Source organism: Platichthys flesus, chromosome 4, assembly GCF_949316205.1.
Source record: "Platichthys flesus chromosome 4, fPlaFle2.1, whole genome shotgun sequence".
NCBI lineage: Eukaryota > Metazoa > Chordata > Actinopteri > Pleuronectiformes > Pleuronectidae > Platichthys > Platichthys flesus.
Window position 1 is genome coordinate 13280143 of NC_084948.1, and position 20809 is coordinate 13300951.

Genomic DNA, 20809 nt, shown 5'->3' on the forward strand with positions numbered 1-20809 from the left:
TGAGTCAACAGAAGAGGGGACACAATGGTCCCCTAGAGGCTCCTGAAGGCCCCTGAGAGAGAGGGACCCCGACTATAGGGATTATAGGCCCATGTGTGGAGCACTGGGGGGGGGGATCTTGCACTGTCAGTTTCTAGAGTTATGATTGAGATAGCATTAAAGGACCATTACACATTTTATTCTTGTTCTTTTATTGGAAAGCAGTCATGCACTATTAAATGATGAGGATTTAATGTCAACAGGGGACAAAACACTATGTAAACGGAGGGATTAGCACTATTGTAATTACCCACCAGTCTCCATATGAAGAATATCTCTCCATTGGTTTATCAGCGTATAGCACTTAAGGTGATATAATAAAACTCATTTTAATTGAATTTCTTTGTGTTTAGTTTTATGTTTTCATTGATTAGTAAATTTGGCTTCTTCTATCATGCTTCATTAATACCTTCAACGAATGAACCTTTTTTTCTATTATAATGCGATTTATTGGGGATGTCAGGGGGCAGCCATTAAACTAAACGCTTTTCCTTAAGGTCTTTTTATTTTCAAGGAGAAAACCAGCAGCCCTGCGCCACATATTTAAATTCATTCATATTTATTTGTTCGCTTATTTCTAATATGATCTGGAGAGGAATCTTAATTGAATCCTCTCTCTGCTCCACCTTGATTTAGGACACAGATTGGCCTCGAGGAATTGGTGTGCGTCGTGGCGCAGACTGGGCTCTGTGACGGATGGGTGGCGATGATGGAGAGGTGTGTGTGGACAGAGACAGGGGGATAAGGGATGAGTAAAGGATGTGGCAGTGGCGACACATGCGGTTTGAAGAAAAGCCACGCGGGAGGCCCAGCAGGCCGGGATCTGTCCCGGGACACGCGGTGGTGGTCCGAGGCCCGTCAGTCAGTCAGTCAGAGAGAGAGAGAGAGGGAGGCTGCCTGCTCCATCCATCATGGGAGCGCCACGAAGAACATGGCCCGTGTGCCCAGAGACACTTTCCTGCCTCTGGAGCCAGGAAGCTATTGATTCTCAGGTCTGGGCAGTGAGATGTCCTTTGTGAAACACGCAGTTTAACGCCCTGATACATGCGGAGATGATTATTAAGAGTTAATTGAAGTCAGAGCCACATGAAGCCAAACTGATTTTACATGGCGTGGTGAGGGGGGGGGGGGGGGGGGGGCAGAGGCCTAGTGAGGAGGGTTCAGTGAAGTAGAGAGACTTTAATATTTATAACAATTCAAACTTCCACTGCATCAAGGAGCAGTGTTTGAAAGAAGCTGTATCAACACAATACCCCCGTTTCTTTGTTTTAAGGTGCGCGTAATTATGTAAAATAAACACAAGTCATCAATTAATCTAATTTTATGTAGATTATGCTGCAAATTATTCATGATTATATGATCCTTATATCTTTATTATTATCAACTGGCCATTAATTCATAGATTAAATAAATATATTAAATTTCGAAACGATTTGCTGGCCACATGCCCGCTCCCGTGCGTTTCTTCCTCTGAATTTAATTGGACATCTTGTTGTTGTACATATTGAATTATTGTGACTATAGCCTTTCAATGCAGATGGAACATGGAGGGAAGTGAGGGAAGAGTAGAAATCTGTCACAAGCGAGTCCATTAACGCTGATCTAGTTGGCACATTTGCGTATTTTGTTTGTGCGCAAAATACGCACTGGCTGATTGAATTACCTCGACGCACACAAAAGATCGTATTAGGCCTCGCTGCATTGAAGTGTATCTGTACTCGCCACGTGTCTGCAGTTTAAAACGGTTGTAAAACAAACTATTTTAAATGTTTATCAACAGCTTAATGACAGTTCTTTGGTGTCCTGATTTTAAAAGGATTTTCAGGGGGACATGTTTTTCCTTTACAACCTCCATCCTGATCCGGGCTGAGTGCAGGCCGGCCTCTCCACCTGCACCGTCACTGAAATGCGTCGTGTCATCGTCCCTCCACAAGCTCCTCTTTCCCCCCGGAGGTGGGTTTGATCGCGCATAAAATACAAATAAAAAATCACGGATCCTGCCGTTAACACCGGCCCGCGCGTCTCTGCAGCGGCGATGCGCATTTGATTTGCCCGATGATGGATGAGAGACGGTGCCGGAGGGAGGGAGGAGCAGGAAGGGAAGTAAAGGTGGTGGTGGGGCTCCCGGCCAGGGTGGGGTTGGGGGTGGGGGGTCCCGTCGGTGCGCCTGTCCCCGCATTTCAATCCCCAATTACCGGAATGTACCGTGACGCTCCGGCTCGAGACGAGGGTGCGTATGTAACCGGGTTAGAGACGGAGCCACAGCACCAGCTTGTTGTGGTGGAGCTGGAGGCCTGGTGGTGATGCACCTGTTTAAAATCACTCTGCAGGGTCCTGACTGAGCCTGGTGCTCCACTCTGCAGGAGGGAAATATAAAGAACTATATAGACAGTGTATTTTGCATGTTGGCAATTGCAATTTTTAATGGCTGTAATTGAGGATGAAGCTTTTTTATAATATAATAAAAGAGGTATTTAGACCTGTTCATACTAAGAAACACAACCACAACAGAGACCATGAGAACATGGATGGGAAATATGTGATTTATTGCTCTTTTGTTGTTCATATCCTCATCCTATTTTCATTGATCTTTGACTTTCAGATCTGAAGCATAATGTTGGCCCAGATATAAAACGGACCCAGGAAAAAAAATGGATGTAAGTTTAAAATATACCACTTGTAACATGGTAAATGTGTTCAAATACCCCCCCCCCCCCCCTCCAAACAAATAACCAAAAAAAAAAAAAAAAAAAAACATTGGCCTGTTTTGGCAAACATGCGGTGCTCTGGGCAAAGTCAAATCTGGATGAGAGCTTGAAGAGGTCCATAGTAAATGGTGAATATGGCCCAAACAGCACAAAACTAATCCGGCCACCTTTGGCATCTTTTGGTTGACAGGCGGTGTAGCTATGGTTTACTTGTGTCCCAGATCTGGCCAACAGGAGTTGACCGCCCAAGTGCCATCAGTCCATAAAGGGATGTGGGCCAAATCTAGAGCCAAAACAGTTTCACTACACGTGCTCATCATCATCACAGAGAAAAATCTAAATATCCATAAATTATCTTTCAAAATATTGGATCAAACATTTCTCTAAACCTAAATAATCGGCCACAGACACAGAATCGTTGTCAGCACTCGCATTCATCAGCCTGAAGTTTAGTCAAAAATGCGGCCATTCATTTGAACCAATCAAATTACACTCGGACTAATTCGAGTCCGCCCGAACGGGAGGCGGCCGCGCGCTCAGCAGCCCGGCCGTGACGCGGAGCAGCTGCGGGTTATTCTCATGCTGCGTCCATCTCTCCACTGCGCCACCAGACCTGTATTATCCTAATGGACGACGGCATGTTACTTAAAAAAGAAGCTTTTTAGGATAAAAAAAAAAAACGGTCCCGAGAGACCAAGGTACACACACACACACACACACACAAATATCACGCACACGCACGCACACCACAGCTGGAGCGGTTGAGGGGATGGCCGCGCGCATGGAGAGCTTCTCCAAACACGCTAATTAGATCTGCAGCTCTGGCCCCGCGCTCTGAAAGCAGCCCTGCAGCGGCGGGGCGCGCGGAGCTGTGGAAAGTTAATTGAATTAAATTCCCTCTAAACTAATTAGGCTGCAATCTGCCACGCGAGCTGTCCCTGAGCAAGGTTCGAATTAGGCGGAATGGATTTGTTCCTTTTCTTTAAGAGAAAGGAGGACAGACTGGTGTGTGTGTTTTTTTTCTTCTTGGTGGGGTCCTTTATTCGTCTTTTATGCTAATTCTCCCAGGGGAGGGTTGGATTGTCACGTGATCACCTTGCGGTAACCTGACGGCATCCGGTGTGTGCAACCCCCCCCCCCACCCCCCCCCCCAACCCGCAGCTCCAGACATTAACGCATTAAAGGTCAGATAATCTGAATAGAGCAAACACACAAAATGGTTATGAACCATTTTTCGGAGAATGTCGCATGTTCAGGTAGAGGCTCTCTCCAGAGATTCCCTCTCACACGTGAGCAGGAGCAGCAGATTCTCTGGTCAGACATCTTTGTCACCCTCTCCTGTGTGTATATGGCTCCAAATTTTCATCTGAAGTTATCTGTATTCTTTTTGTTGCAGTTTTGTGTCTGTTTGCGTGTTAGAAAGATACCAACACACCACTGGCTGGTAGTGAATCCTCCAGAGGATCTCCTGCTGGGTTCTCACATGGCTCATTCGGACACTCTCCTGAGTTTGTAAAAGGGGGCTGGGCAGAGAGAGTCCCAAGGCTTTCACTGAAGCCGCAGAATGTCCCCAAAATGAAAAACGCATTTGGAGAATCTCTGCTCAGATCCGCTAACAAAACAGAAATCTTCAGAGTGTTCAGTCTAGGGTTGGTGCAGCAGGAAGGATTTAACGTATATGCTCTGCTGCAGAGATCTTGGTGTTTGTTTACAGCTCATCAACAATCGGCTCTTATCACCAAAGGCTTGATCCTCGTAGGGGCCTTCTAAATGTACAGCACTGCTTTATCATCCTTTGTTTTCTTTTTGGTTTTGCGTCTGCCGCATGTTAGTAATGTCATCAACACACCCACATGCTGGCGTTGACTCATCCAGAGGATCTTCTGCTGTTCTCTCCCATCAGCTCATTAGGACAGTGGGGGCTCGCTGGCAGGGCCTCTCACTGGGACATTTACGTTTTCACATACAGCCCCTCCAGAGCAGGTTATGAGATTATCCGGAGTTCATTGCACGTCTGAAAGCAGCTATTTGTGCAGCCTGTGATATCTGTGCTGCTCCCACTGCAGCTGCAGGACGGAGGAGCATCTCCATCCTGCAGCTGAGTGCACTGAGGTAATGGAGGTGAAATCGATCGCTCTCCTGCGGGGGGGGAGGACAAAGAGAGAAAGAGAGGGGAGTGAGGGAGAGGAGGGGGTGTTAGTGTAAGAGTATTGTGCGGAGGGACACGGATGAAAATCCCCCGTTAAGAGCTGGGGGACAGATATGATAATGGGAGAACCTCTGGTAGTCATTCATCATTCAGCACCTCCACCTGGCTGCACGCTGCACCTCTCTGCTGCTGCTGCACTCAGCTGCTACAGCCAAGGTGTTGAAATCAAACGCACCTGAACTTCAGCAACACACACCAAGCAGAGGTTGGCGTTCAGGAGCCCTCGGCGCTGTCAGCGGGGACAACTAGACCCCCAGAGCTGCTGCATGTCAAACAGTTTGGATTTTAAAAAGCATTTTCCAGGCACTTCACAGCTTCACTATCGAGCCGTCACCGTGGAGAGGGAGATGAAGCGAGATGCACCAAACCCCCCCCCCCCCCTTCAGACTCAACCTGCTGATGTGAGGATTCGGAGTCTGCACTTCAAACCTATAGGCTCCGCATAGATCATGTAGTTTGGTTCATTACACTTTGTTTGGAGAATTCGCACCGCTAAAGGGCAGCAGGGTTTGTTATTGGCACCCTGGTCAAACATGTCTTTTTGGTTAACATAATGCATGTTCCGAGGAAAATAAGTTCTATTTCAAATAACTGACACAGCATCAGCAGAGGACAGGATCACTGTTTGGTTAACCTGCTGTGTCTGCCGCATTCACTGTAATAGTCTAGAAGTGTTGGATCGGGCTCCTGCATGGACACAGCTCCTATCATAACTTTAACTCTGACAATGAGAATATCTTTGTTTGTGAACAAGGTTAAACTAAAACAACCAACAGGATTCTCATGAAACTTGCTGGAAGGATGTGGTATGGGTCAGGGAAGAGACCATTACATTTCGGTGTGGTTCACCTTTTCATCCAGTTTCTGGATGAAAAGAAATTAAACATTTTGCTGAAAAATATCAGGCATGTGAAGAGGACTGATGTTAACAATTCTGTGAATTCGGATTCTATCTAATGCAAAGTCTCCACCTACTTCCAAGGGAACGCCTTCATTGGCTTTAACAAATAAAGCATCATACTCTTCACTTAAATAAAGATGTTGTTGCACGAATGAATATTGTACATATTCACTCTCTTCTGCTTCCATGTGTCCCTCCCTCCAGTTTAACCCTCTCATTCCTCATCAGCAGAAGGTGGGAGAGAGAGAGACAGATGGATGGACAGAGACAGACAGAAGAGGGAGAAGGAAGGGCTGAGAGAGAGGTAGAGGAGAGGGGGGATGGATGGAGGGAGGGGGGCGAGTGAGCAAACTGCAGCAAGCTAGAGGGAGGAGAGGGAGGTTAGGACGATGGAGGGCCAGGTTTCTGTTTCTCCATAATCTAATCAGAGAAATGGCAGCAGTCAGAAATAGCCTGACGGACAGACTAAGAGCCTCTTCTCTTTCTCCTCTTTTTCTTGTCTTCCTCCTCGGGGGATGGTAAATGGATACACACACGTGCGTCACACGCGCACACGCGCGCACACACACATCCTCGTGCCAGCTTGACTTCCTAAAACCATAAATTGCAGATGTGTATTATAAGCGATGGGAAAAGCCTTGAGGTATAAAAGCAAAACCTGATCTAGAAGCTGCCACTGCTAGAGTCCAGTGTTCAAACCCCGTCTGCTGCTTCCTTCTCTGTGGGCATCAAGAGTTTAACCCCCAACTCAGCCTCACAACATCCAGACACTTCAGGTGTGGGACTATTTATTTACACAGCAAACTACAGCTTATTAAACCACAGAGGAAGCATGGATAGAGAGAATCTGTGTAGATATAGGACCACAAAATGAAGTTAGCTAGATAAAGAAACAGTCATTCTTATCATTCATCATTAAAATCCTCAATAAAACTACAGTGTACACATCATAAAGGAGACAGAGTTTATCCATTTCAATGAGGTATTCAAGCTTTGAGGATCCAGGCTGTAACTAACTTTTTTTAGCTACTTTTAACTGATTATTCAGTAAACTAAAAGAAATACCCCAAACTATTTTCTAATGCCGTCCCAAATTGCCAAACACAATATTTGTGCTCCGTGTGACAGACACAAAAATGTATTCACAAAAATCCTCATGTAAAAGCTGGGTTTTATTTTGCATATTTCTTGAGAAATATTAGTTGATTTTCCTCTGATGAACTAATTGATTAAATGACTGATTGTTTCGGCCCTACAGATGAATACTAGTGTTATATTACAATAATGCTGGTTTGGGGAATGATTTATAAACATGAGAAACCCTCCCTCTTCACAGGAGGCGGCAGTCTGTGACTGTGTCTGTGACTGTGTTGTTTGGGGGGTCCGAGCAGAGGGCCAGACTCAATGTGTCCTTCTCCTGGATGCTAATTCCTCCCCATAGGGAAGACATTCCCGCATGGTGTGTGTCAGTGTGTGTGTGATGCTTTCCACATTTCTGTGGCGTTTACCGCGCTGCTGCATTTGCTCCCCGCGTTTGACACGGCCCACCCCCCCCCCCCCCCACACACACACACAGACAGACAGAGAGAGAGAGAGAGCTGGATTCCAATCAAATTCCTCTGTCATGTCGTCTCACAAGGTGGACATGCGTCATTGTTGCTGAATTCCCACCCAGGCACTGCACTGAGAGAGAGAGAGACACACACACACACTTCCATCCATCCATCAGAAGTGTCAGAGGCAGCACAAATGCAACAAAAAAAACAAAACACAACAGAGGAATTCCCCTTTTTGTTGTGACGACTTTATTTGCACAGTGGAAACAACAATGAGGGATGTCGCTCGATTACATTTGGCGCCTCGTCGACATGCCGCTCAAACATTTATGATACAACACTTTGATTATTGTTTCTTTACGACTCTAAATTTCTCTTATTGTCACAAAGAGACACACTGTACAGCACCAGAGCGCCGCCGTGACAGACGATGCCTCTTGACTTTAACATGCATCAACAGAAACTATTCACCAGGAGGTTTTATTATCTATAACTCAAAGTGACTGATACACGTTCCTTTCCTCCACTAACACATTATTTACTGAAATGAATAAGCAGGTTTTATCTTTTTAAAACATACATTTCTAAATGTAACTCTGCTGGTGAGTGTTTCTCCACATGCGCGATGTGCATTCAAGTGACACAGGCCAAGTCAAACTGTCTTTGGTCATTGATGCTTCATTTACCTTCCCAGGAGAAATTGGCTGTTTCGTATTTATTTTTAAATGTTGGCGTCATGGAATAAATAACTTCTTTCTTTTACAGTTTCTATTCTTTTCTTCATTTTTCCATTCTTCATCTCTGCAAACACATGCAAAAGCTCTAACAGATCCTTGAACCTCCGTTAGTTGATCCTCCATAAATAACTGTTCATTGCCTCAACTTAAATATACAATATATAATATCTTTAATAAATATTCAGTGTTAGTGTTCTACTCAACAAAGTGGGCGTAAACGTTTCACGAGCTAACAGTGGATCCTCTACGAATACAATGCAACAAAGCTCCTATTAGTTAATACGATGGCATCGATCCACTGATGATACGTGTGATGAAGACGAGGCTGCACAGACACCCTGAAGCTCCTATGCTACAACAATGACCTGCGACACATTTACATCTCACAGTCAGTGCTGAACGGCCGAGTCACACTGGGAGCAGGGGCTGCTCCTCAGTGGTTCACACAGGGGCCGTGTCTACTGTGGAGCTGCTACATGAGGTGTCTGTTATATCCTCAAACCAAAGGTGGCCTACATACTGCGACAATCGACCACTTGTTAAAACAAATGAACGGATGGAGTGCTTTAACTTTGAACCAGGAAGTGTAGCACATTGTTATGTTTGTGTCCAATTCGACTGAGAGACATTGAAACTGTGGCGAAAGATTCATTTTCACTGTGTATCTCGTTGTGAACTGCGTGTGGCACGTGGAGAAAACAGGCGAGACTCAAACCTGATATCCTGGGCGACGACTGAAAGGCTCGACCGTAACTTCTATATCAACTGTCTGCATGGTTCTGAATCTCAGCTGCAGCTGCTATGAAGGCCTGTTGTAACACTAACTTTAGCAGAGTGTTTGTTATATTTCCTGACAAATTGGCATGAGGTTACTGCATGTGTGACTGAAACAGAGGCATCGGTGCTGTATTTATCAGAGGTTATTTTATTGGTAACATCCATCATGAATCTTCCATCCTGACACAGCACCGTGTAGAGGACGATGATATGTGTGGTAGGTGTACATGTGTGGATACATAGCTGTGGAGATCCTGTGTGATGTGAGCTCTTTGTCAGTGTTCGGGGCTGAGCGGGGGACGGATGTCCAGCGTCCTGGACGAGCTGTCCGCTCCCACCACCTCGAGCCGCAGACTCTGCGAGCTCTGCTCCTCCTCGCCGTCTGATTGGACGGACAGACGCAGCGTGCAGCCCTTTGGCAGCAGCTCCTGCTCGTACGCCGCGGCTAACTGGTTGACGACCCGCCGCTCAACCTGAGGGAGCAGGGAAGAGGTTAGAGCTCAGGCAAGAGTTGGGTTTTCAGAAGTGTTAAAATAAAATGAAGTCTAAACTGAAACATCTAAGTTTTCCTTTTTTTTTCCTAAGACACTTGTTTCTTATGTTGATTCTTGTTTCAGTTTATAAAGATTGTTTTCACTTTCTACACCTTCGGTCCAAAACATTGCTGCTCGGTCCCTAAAGAAAAGATAGGGACTGATGTTGAACACTATGCTCATCTGTGTGACAGACCAAATATTTACCTCTCTCCCTCTCTAAGTTCACTTTTAGACAACGGCTCAATACGACGGTTACACAATGGATCCACGTTTCTCTCTCTTCTCTCCCACATTTCTCTCCTCATGCAGATGGCCGCCCACACTGCTGACTTGCGAGAGGTTTCTCTCCACAGCCGCAGAGTGTTTCCCCATTGTGGTATTATGTCAGGTCTGCATCTTACTATGTCAAGTGCCTTAAGCTAATGTTTATTGTGATTTGGTGCTACACAAATCAAATTGAACTGAATTGAAAGTAACTTTCAAGAATTATCCAGTGGTGTTTTTTTTGTCTAAGGATTTAAAATAGATTCATACTTGTTTTACATTAAACCAATGTCTTTGCCATCACACTCATGACGGACAGGTTCTAAATAAATTAGGATTAAATATATTATCTGAACCTTCATTTTGAATCTATAATGAAGGCAAATATTACATTTTATTACCTCCATCCAAGAGGTTTTCATCAGAGTTTATTTGTCCTTTTAAACCATGAACAGATTTCCATTAAATTTTGTAGAGGGGTGAGGCATGACCCAAGGAAGAAACCTTTGGAGCAGATCAAGGTTAAAGAAGATCCAAGACATTAACATGGCTAATGGGGTGTTTTAATGAATTAAGGAACATTTTAAAATCTGATTGTCTCCCTTGAATGTTTCAAACATGTGTGTAGTTGAATTGTATTGAACATGTCTTAGTTGTGTAACAACAAATAAAACGAGTACACATACGGCTATGAAAATGCTACAAATATTTTTTACTGAATTAAGCATCTTTAAAAGCCTCAAATACAAATTCTATAATTTCAAGCCTCTTCAGACTCTACACTGTATTTTCTCTGGAGGAGGTGCACGTGTGAACGCAAATGTCTGAGTGAGAGCCTCTGGATTAAACGAGTACTTTCCCCGCCTGGCCTCCCAGTATAAAGTCCATAGACATGTAGGAGAATCCAGTGTGAGATCACAGCAGGGGATCCCCTGCTGGATTCACCGCGAGTGAGTGGGGGGAGTTGATGACACTTCCAATGCTGAACAGATGCAAACATTAAAAAAACTAAAAAGAAAATAAATATCTTGCGGTGAACAAGCGATGTCACTCACGTAGAAGACACAGACTAAGATGTCAGGACAGTTTGTGTTGATAAGAGCCGACAGCGGTGTCTGAGTTGTAAATAAAACCCAGTGAGCTCTGCATCAGAGTTAATACGTTACTTCCTGTCTCTGTCTGCTGCAGCCGGCTGCTCCACCTCTTGCCTGAACAATGCAGAGGATTTGTTGCTGTTGTGAACACATCTGTGCAGAGAACCTCCCACTGTGCTGTGCAAGTGTGAGAGGAAAACTCTGGGTAAACTCAGGACCTGATTTTCTTGACTCTATCCGCAGGTCATGTCTGAAAACGGCTTGTGTGTGCAACAGTGTGTGTGCAACAGGGTGTGTGTTACAGTGTGTGTGTAACAGTGTGTGTATACCTCATGCTTGATGGAGCGTGCTCCATAATGCATATTGTACCCGCCCGCTAACAGGTCCAGTACCGGGCGATCCCACTGCAGAGTGATGTCATGGCGCTGCTTGGCCTAATGAAAAAAAGAGAGAAAAGAAAAAGACAAGAGTAAGAAACGCAGGGAAATCAGAATGAGAGGTTGGTGTCAGAGACGGATGGAGAAGAAATGAGAGGGAGGGAAAGACACAAGGAGATAATGTCACGCAAGATGTCTGCCAGCGCTAATCAACAGGCGCGTAATGCGTTTTAATCAAACACCAGTCAATAGCAGTGATCAGCGCGGCTCATTTAGCTGCTGATGCTAACGCTCCATTCAATAAAAACAGATGCCAGGCTTTACTCCTGAGACATTAACACTGGTATGACAACATTAGAAACACTGCTGCTAAGATCATAATGAGGAACATTTCATTTGTTTATTAGGAGCGAGGGACAGAACAGTGGCTCCGGAGGATTCTGTGATGAGACTTCTGCCGTTTGCACTGCTGCCACATCCAGACAGAGACACGATACTACAAGACGTGCACACTCTTAACACACACAAGTACACACACATCCCAAACGGCAGCCTTTGAAAGAAGGACTGAGTAGGAGTCGTGAGTCAGGCCGCTGTCAGTCGCCTGCAGGCCCGTGTTTGCCGTCAGGAGACCAGCTGTAATATTAATAATTAAATATTGATGAAGGCTCCACATGTTAAACACAGTAATCACATTATAGTGAGTAGCAGTGGCAGATATTATTGATCTGCGCGTGCTCCTGCTCAGATCGGCCGCTGCTGCACAGTGAGGGTGTATCCCCGCTTGGAGGACACACACGTTAAAGATGTCGACTGCTCCGAGGACGATCGTCTAAAGGGAAAATCTCCTGTTTTCTTCTCTTGGAGACACACAGAGGTTTAGCTCTCGGGATGTTACATGAAAAATTGCACAACGTGTGATGGTGGTTGGTCTTGGTAAATCCCACTACAAGTTAACAATCGCTAACACCAGTGATAACCCCCATCATGGTCTGTTCAGTTCTCAGGATTGTGAGAGCTGTCTTTCTTCCCTCAGCACTCAACGAAAACAAACATCAGATTATCTGTTTCTCAGATTAAAATAACTGAAGTTCAGGTTGTCGTGTTACTTGTCTGTGAACAGTGTTACGCACCTTCTTGGCCCAGAAGCTGAGCTCCTTGCCGACCAGCTGCAGCAGCTCTGAGTGACAGAATGGCAGGAAGTATACAATTTCATTGATCCGACCGAGAAACTCGTCCCTCCGGAAATGAGCCTAAGAGGGAACCAAACAATTAGGGATGACAAGTATAGCCTCTGAGGCCAACTGCAGTAAGACTCTGTGCAAACAACATGGCTCCTTTTTGTGTTCATGTCATAGTTTTTACCTTCAGTATTGGCCGAATCATAGACTCTTTAAACTGTCGGGAGATTTTGATGTCATCAATTTTCTGTACATCCTCTGGGGAAAAGCACAACGTGAGCATTAACTTCACTTCTGCTTCTATTACCTGAGGGTTGCTGATGGCTACAAACTGTACGTCTTTACAGTTTAACATCAAATCACAAATACTCTTTGTGTGAACGTGTTGGCAAACTATCATCTCTATTATTTTGCAAGACGCTGTGAATGTCTCAGCAATAAATTCAAATGATCTGACAAACCAAACTATTTGAACAGACTTCACATCATCAGGCTGATCTTCAGCGACAGCAACAGATAGAAATGCAAAGCAGTGTGTCAGGAGGAGTTTTCATGTGTTGCCAATGTGGGAGCCTGTTCAAGTATTTCTGTCGCTGTGAGATGATGATTTGTAATATTATGTCTCAAGGAACAAAACACCATAAGGTTGTACTTCACAGTCGTCTTTGTATTTTAATTATGTAAATATGTTGGTGTTTGTCTGTGGTCCTCTCACCAAGCTTGTCAGCCAGCTTTCTGCGGGTGACCTCCTCGGCCTCGTGACGGAGTTGCAGTGCATGCTCGGCAATTTCATCGCTCGCAACGTTAGACGTCATGATGAAGAGGGCGTCTTTACATTCGATGGTCTTCCCCTTACCGTCTGTGAGGCGACCCTGGGAGAGGGACAGCAGGAATGTTGGAGAGATGGATTTGTTCAAGTTCAATTCACACAAACAGAAACACAAAGATATGACATATTATCTGTGTGTGTGTGTGTGTGTGTGTGTTCATGCTCTACACACACCTCGTCAAAGAGCTGCAGCATGATAGTGAGAACGTCAGGATGAGCCTTGTCCACCTCGTCAAACAGGACCACGGCGTTGGGACAGGCCTTCAGCAGCTTGGTCAGCTGACCTCCCTCCTCATGTCCCACGTACCCCGGCGGAGAGCCGATGAACTTTGCCACCTGTGACAACAACGGGTCAAAAGGAGTTTAACGATTGGACACAAACATGTGGTTCACATGAAAACTCCTTCATCTGTCTTGCTTCCTTCTGCTCTTCGTGAAATGTTATATTCTGCTGCAAATCCTTGGGGGAAATGGATCAGATGTGGATCTATATTTTCACAACATAATGTAAGTAATTCAGATCGAATGTAATCATCATCGAAGCTTCACATAAAAGGGTAAAACCATAAAAAAAAAAAATGTCTGCATCCATTGTGCGAAGGAGAATAAATCTGAAGTCATGACTCTGCAGCAGTAAAGGAGCAGTTCTGCTCTCGTCAAAAATAATGACTTAAGAACCAAAACCTTTAGCTGCTTAATGTTGTCACTGTCATTTATAACTTCAATGATCATATATACAGGTAACCAGTATCTTACCTCATGTTTTTCCTGGAACTCGGACATGTCCATACGGATGAAACCCTGCAATCACGAGATGGATTAATCCTCAAACCGCTGCACGTATTGTGTGTGTGTTTTTTCTGCTGTGCTCGGTTGAATGGGTTGAATGTACCATTACCGTGGAAACCAACACTAAGTGAATTGTCTGTCATTTCTTCAAGGCGGCAAGAGCTATTCAATTAAATGTCTTATAAGTGTTTTATATCTCCGAGACGACCTGGTGTCCGCCTATTGATTCAAAAGGTAAAACACCTGAAAATACACAGTGAGTGTGTATTTGTCTGTCCATCCTATATTTCGAGTTTCATTATCCACATCTAGAATTTCTACTCTTGCTGACCGATTCTTTTTTCCTTTCCCTGGTTTGTTTTATTTTTACATTTTTCTCTGTAAAGATAGATTAAACAGACAACAATGTCAGTGTGTTTATGTGTGTGTGTGTACCTTTTTAATGTCCTTGTGCATGTAGCGGGCCACCTGTTTGGCCAACTCCGTCTTACCTGTGAGACATAGACATTATTTCATTATTCAGTTTCCGCCAGGAACAAGCCCCTGCTCCCATTTTCTTATTTTGTAGAATGGCACTCAGTAGAGCGCAAAACTCAGGCAAAGCCAACAATCCACTTTCTGCACCAAATTCCACACACTCATAGATATAAGTCTTCTCAAGATCCAATAATAATTTCTTGAGAAATTAGTGAATATTTCAAAACACTCAATATTGCAAAAGTCAAAATGAATCCTGGATCTGCACTGAAATACATTGGGTTCTTTCTTGGCCCGCGTCACATCCGTCCAACAAGTTTAATGTAAATATGTTTGGTATTTTTTGCGCATCCTGCTGACAAACAAACTAACAAACAAAATCAAGCAGAGACAGGGGCGTTGAAACCCTTTCTGTGCAAGAGCGAGCTGAAAGGGCCCCCCCCGAGAAAAGCTTATTATGTTAGTCCACCGCAACAACAACGGTGTAGCCCCCCCCCCAGGTCCCTTTTGTCTGGGACCCCAAAAGTCCCTTGAAACGCCCCTGGGCGGAGGTAAAAAAAACTAAACAGATGGTCCCTGCTTTTTGTCACACATCAGCATGCAGAGAATTCAGGAAGTCTTCCCGACTTGACGATCTCTCTCGTTCTCTAAGTGCCGGCCTCACTCCCACAGCCTCCCTCTACCAAGCTTTCAATCATCTGCAGCTCTCCAGAAGAACACATTATGTTTGTCGGTAAAATATTCTGCATATAAATGCTCATATATGATATTGATGTCCTGCGTTTGGTATGCATATGGGTATGATGAGTGTGTGTGCGTCTTGTTGCTCTGTTTAATATTGATGTCTGATGGCCACAGTTTGTCGCTGAAGGCAACAGAGAATATGAACACCGTCGCTCCTTCATCTATCTCTCTGGCCTGTCATTTCTCCATCTCCCTCCTTTTTTAGCCATCTATCTCATCCCATAATATTCCTCCGTCTCCTTATTGCCTTCACCCTGACACACTTCTTCCTGCTACTTGTGAACGTGTAAACTGCAGACGTCCCAAGCTTTGTCCTTTAAATACTGAACCTGACCACACAGATTTCAGCCGTTTTCACACCAGAAATCTTGAATCAAGCCTCATGTCTGTATCACACTGTTTACATTTGATTTGTTATATTTGGTTTCACATTGTAATTTTGGAATTTTGTCCTCAACACCTTGTTGGGCTACGTCCACTTGTACCCGTGATTGATTGTTTTGTACACGGACGTGTTTCTGATGATGGCTTGTGTACATAGAGTTCAATGTGTTGTATTAAAAATGGATGGGACTTCATGGAGCCAATACTGATCAAATAAAATGCCAAAACTAGTCCTGATATCCATCTTCCAGAAAACACACAAACACATCCATGTGTTCTACTACCATCCACAAGGATCTGTGTGTAATTTGAACCACTGTGAACAACTCTGAAGATGCTATCTTTGTTGTGTATAACTACATGATACTGACCAGTTCTGATTTATCATCAACCACAAGGAGCCTGGTTCCGAGGAGATTGACTGATTGATCAACTTTATTGTTCCCTGAAGGAAACTGATTGAAAAACCACCAGACCAATTGAGTCTTGGTGGCCAGGACTGACTTTAGTGACACTGTCAAGCAAATACAAAAATAAAAACATTTGGCCTAATGATGCCACTCAAGGAAAAGTCAGGGGTTCATAAAGTCGGTGGTGTTCATCCTCTGGGGACCGTGAATGTTTCTCAATGTCATCAACGACCACCAACCAGCTAAGAGACTCACTGAGATTCTGTAGTGTGGTTAAAAACTTGAACATGAACAACAAAACATGACCATGACTGGTTAGTACATTTTTGCATACTTTCAGTTCGTTAGTTATTTAGCAGGATGAACCCAAAACTACCAAACCAATTTTCATAAAGTTTTGTGGATCAGAATTATGGAGTGGTTTCAGTTTCTCTCTCTTTAACATTGCCAAGTAAGGCCTTAACCTTGTTGGAGTTGTGCACTCTCCAAGTGTCTACGTAGATGGTCTTAATTTAATCAAAGAGAGCTTCTCATTGTTAAATTAATCAGTTGAATAAAGCTAATGTAAAGATAGTTTTATTATCACAAAGTGACACCTGCCTTTGTAGCCTTGTGTGTTCTTGGTCATTTAAATCAATGTGTTTGGCAGGAAGAGAATACACTTCACTCTATGAGCATTCAGTGGAAACTTGACTTGCTCGAGTGTTTATTTTGGCAGCGACTTTTAGCAAACCCGAAGTGTATTTTTTCTTTTTTACATCACTTCATGAGACCAAAACAAAGAGGAAGAATTGGCTGTGAGAGATGAGATAGTGATTTACCGATTCCTGATGAACCCAGGAAGAGGAACACGAGGGGATGCTCTTCGTCGTACCAACCATTCTCCTTCCTCCTAATGGCTGAAGAGGGAACAGACAGGGAGGCAGAGAAAGAAAAGAAAGGGAGGCTATTATTTCCGTCATTTGCATTTGTTGACTTTGCTTTTGCGCAACCTGGTCCAAGTTTCACCCAACTGGACCAGATTGACCCGAGGGCAGCGGGTATCCCAGAAACTACAATAAAAGAGAGAGAAGGCGGGGATGAGAAAAGGGTCAGAGACATTTGGTGGAAAAAAAATGAGAAAGACGAGAGAAAACAGAGCGAGAGAGCGAGATGAGAGACCTCCAGAAAGCTGCCCACAATCCTCCCCCCTTCAGTCAGTGGGGCCATTAGCCAGCAGTAATTGTGTTAGCCTCCCTGGCGCGGCCATGGCGAAATCAGTTTAGCATGGATCGCAGCCTCACACACACAGACGCACACACGCTCGCTTAAAGAGGAGTGCCTACCCAACCCTGCCATCACCCCAGCAACCGCTCTCGCACACATACACAAAGACAAGATGATGAGGTGGATCGGAGACGAGCAGAGAGTGTATTTGGCCGTGGTTTCAGTCGCTCACCGAAGGAGCCGAGACCCGAGCACAAACCGGTCCAACCATCCGAACCTGTTGAGAGGCTGGGGCCAAAATCAAAGACGAGGGTGAACAGAGCCACCGGGATCAAAGCTGTGGCACAGAGGCTCAGTGATGCTGTCTCAAGCAAAAAAAAAGTCCCCGGTTTGAATCCGGGTCTCTTCCCGAGTCTTTTGTTTGTTCCGTGCAGAACAATCAGTTTCCTCACGCACTCCATACACGTTTATTTTACTTTAATTTGAAACTCTACATTTCTCATTGGTAAGAAAATGTCTGTGTAGTTTGTACGTCCTGCCTTTAGAAGTTGGAAGGCTCTGCTGCACAGATTACTGGTGCATGTAGAGCTAAAGGACAGATACATGCAGATTTCATTTTTCAGCTAATTAAGTATAGTCTGCATTAACCTCAATAACTCCCAGTGCAGCTGATGCTGGCAGAAATGCTGTTACAGAGCTCCGAGTTTAGACATGGTGGGATCAATCTAGGGGAATCTTCAGAATCCAATGTTTCCTTTGTAAGAATAAACAGTGTTGATACGTTACTATTGTTCAAAGGTTCCTTCTCAACCTGTGTTCCCTCCTCTTAAGGTGGATCAGAGTCTGTATGTTTTTATATTATTGTTTTTTCACATCTTCAAATAGAAATCTGCAAGATCTCCATTATAAATACAAATACATTGGAAAACAATATTCGACAAAATTAAGTTGATTCTATATCTATCAAACCAACAAATGTATTACTTAGAGTATTATAGTTGCAATCTAGTTTGTAATTTGATATTGATAATATAATAAAAATAAAATTGGGTACAGAGTGCAGGGAAGACACAAACCCTGTGGCCGCTGCAAGAAGACTCCAGCCTCTGCATAAGGGGCGCGTGCTAGCTGACCTGATGGGGGGTGTGTTGGTGTTGGTCATGTTAATACTGCCAGTCCTTCAGGTGTTTTCCACATGAAATCTGTTTAACTCCAACAAATGAGATTCAATCTTGTAAAAGCCATGACCTAAAAATACTGGGAATGGTCCAGGCTGCTAAAATGTGTCTGACTTCTATGTATTCTTCTCAAATTGTCATTGGCTTTTCATGCTTTAGGGTTCTGAAAAGGTTTAAAAGTCATAAATATCTCACTTTGCAACACAAGTTGAGACAATGAGCCTCAACGATGAGACTCAGAGGTCTCAAAATCCAGGCAAGTTGTCACGTGCAGTCAGAACAATGGCATTAAAATGCTGTGGTATCAAAACTGGTTTGATTTCTGTGTCAAACAATGACTACATGCCACATTAAAGCATCTCCTGCCAACATGATGCTCCTCGCCTCATTCACTCACTGTACACTGCTGTGCCCAAAAGCTGTCTGTGATTCCGAGCAGCTAAAACATTGATCCAAGTGTTAAACTATAGGTACTAATAGCTGATAAAACATGAGGATCTGAAGCTTGGCAGGAGGAGAGGAACACGGGATGAAGGTGGAGAGATGACATGGTGGAGAGGTAGGAACAGAGATAAGGAGAGGGAAGAGGAGCAAGGATGTAGGAGATAAAGAGGGGAAAGAGAGAGGAGTGATGGAGATAAGGAGAGGGAGAACGAGCCAGAGAAACAAACGAGTGTGTCAGAGATGAATAGTGACAAGAGGGGCTCCAAAGCCCAGTCTGCTTTATCAATGGCCGTGTGAATGACAGCGTAACCTTCTGTGTGTTTTAGCTGATTGAGAGCGACTTTGACAGAAGGGCACACTGACATTTCTCAGAGGAGCCTGACAACAACAAGGAAAGGAAGGAGACACAAAACAAATGAAAGCTCTGTCTCTCTCTCTCGCACATGCATACATACACACGCACGCACACACACACACACACACACACAGATATACACACTCAGAGCAGTGTGCATTGGGCAGGTCTGGTTGTCTCTAACATGATTACAGAGGGATGATTCTCTTCAATAACTCTTAGCCCTGAGAGCTAAACCTGGATCAATCTAACCTCCTTCCTGTGTGTGTGTGTGTGTGTGTGTGTGTTTTACAGCAGCCCAGCTGTTGAGGAGTTCAGGTCAAACACACCAAAGTTAAACATAAAAAAAACTTCAAACCATTATATCATTTCTTCTTTCCAATTCTATTCTGCATTCTTTTTAATATTTTCACTTTGTTCTCAGGGAATAATTTGTGGATCTTGATGAAAAAAAAAAATCAGGCACATTAAGAAGAATGATATCTATGAGCTTAAATAAAGTAGTGCTGCTTGGTTGAATTGAAATTGTTAGAGGTATGCCTTTCTCATGTGTGGCTTCTGTTCGGTCTGCTCATATGAAGCCCTTTTTTGTCCTTATCTCTACATCCTTTTCTCATTTGCCGTGTCCTTATCTGCAAAATATATCCCTATATCCCTTTCCTGGTCAATCTCCTCATCTCTCAATCTCTGCTCCCTCTCTTCCTCTGTCAGTTTGCCTAATTTTTATTCCATACTATGTGTTTTTGTAAAGGTCTGCAGATAGATGCTCTGTCTGCCTCTTGGCCTCTTTTTGCCATCCAGCATGCTCTCTCACTCTCACTCCCTCTCCCAGCATGTGTGTGTGTGTGTGATATATTCACTGTAATACTTCTCGGGGATCAATAAGCTGTTCCTTTATCACCGTGGCGATGTCTTCTATGGCTTTCAGGACAATTTGCCATGATAACAACAATCAGTCATCACCCTGCCAAAGACTACAAGTCCCATGATTCTCTCTTCTTTCTGGGACCCCAATTCATGCCATCCATACAGTCTGTATGTCTTCCGGTGTGTAGATTTTTATGAATATAATATTTTTATGAAGTATTTGACTTTCAGAGTAAAAAATTCAAATCCAACTTGCTCTGCTGTTTATAAACTGGGATATGTGTTATCAGTAACTCATTACAGATTACATTTGCTTATTGCTTTCGGAGAGAGTTGATTATTTTCACAAATCTAAACAGAAAACGTCCAACATCATAAAAATAACACACAACCTCTTTCTACAGACCCACAAACACTGAGAGGGAGCGGATCAATACATGGCCTCCATGGATGCCTGGTGTAATATCAACTCTTTACTGTCTGCAGTGTTATTGTGCTCTAACTCATCTCCCCTCCCCGTCTCTGTGCACTTCACTCGCTGTCTTTGTCTTTTAGTCAACGCTCCCAGCTTCCTGGTTCTCCGCTCCTTCTCCCTTATCTTCTCGTCCCTTTTTTTTCTTCTTTGTTTTTTTTCCCACTTGGCTCATCTGTTTTTTCTCTTTCGGTCTCCATCACTTTGCCTGTCTGCTGTCCAGTCCTGCCTCCGGGCAGGAGATGGACAGCACAGCGCGGGGAACGATGATGGAG

At 44.1% G+C, this 20809-nt stretch overlaps 1 protein-coding gene across 1 annotated transcript in view; it reads right to left on the minus strand.

The window, feature by feature from the left end:
* Positions 1 to 9057: 9057 nt before the first annotated feature.
* The window catches only part of clpb (ClpB family mitochondrial disaggregase), a 34545-nt gene continuing 22793 nt past the window's right edge, over positions 9058 to 20809 (minus strand). The window contains exons 8-16 of the mRNA XM_062386376.1: positions 16834 to 16911; positions 14433 to 14488; positions 13965 to 14009; positions 13383 to 13544; positions 13095 to 13251; positions 12564 to 12637; positions 12332 to 12451; positions 11151 to 11255; positions 9058 to 9400 (exon numbers count right to left, since the gene is read on the minus strand). Of these exons, the coding sequence (XP_062242360.1) occupies positions 9203 to 9400; positions 11151 to 11255; positions 12332 to 12451; positions 12564 to 12637; positions 13095 to 13251; positions 13383 to 13544; positions 13965 to 14009; positions 14433 to 14488; positions 16834 to 16911 (995 nt within the window). The 3' untranslated portion in view covers positions 9058 to 9202. The remainder of the gene's footprint in view (positions 9401 to 11150; positions 11256 to 12331; positions 12452 to 12563; positions 12638 to 13094; positions 13252 to 13382; positions 13545 to 13964; positions 14010 to 14432; positions 14489 to 16833; positions 16912 to 20809) is intronic.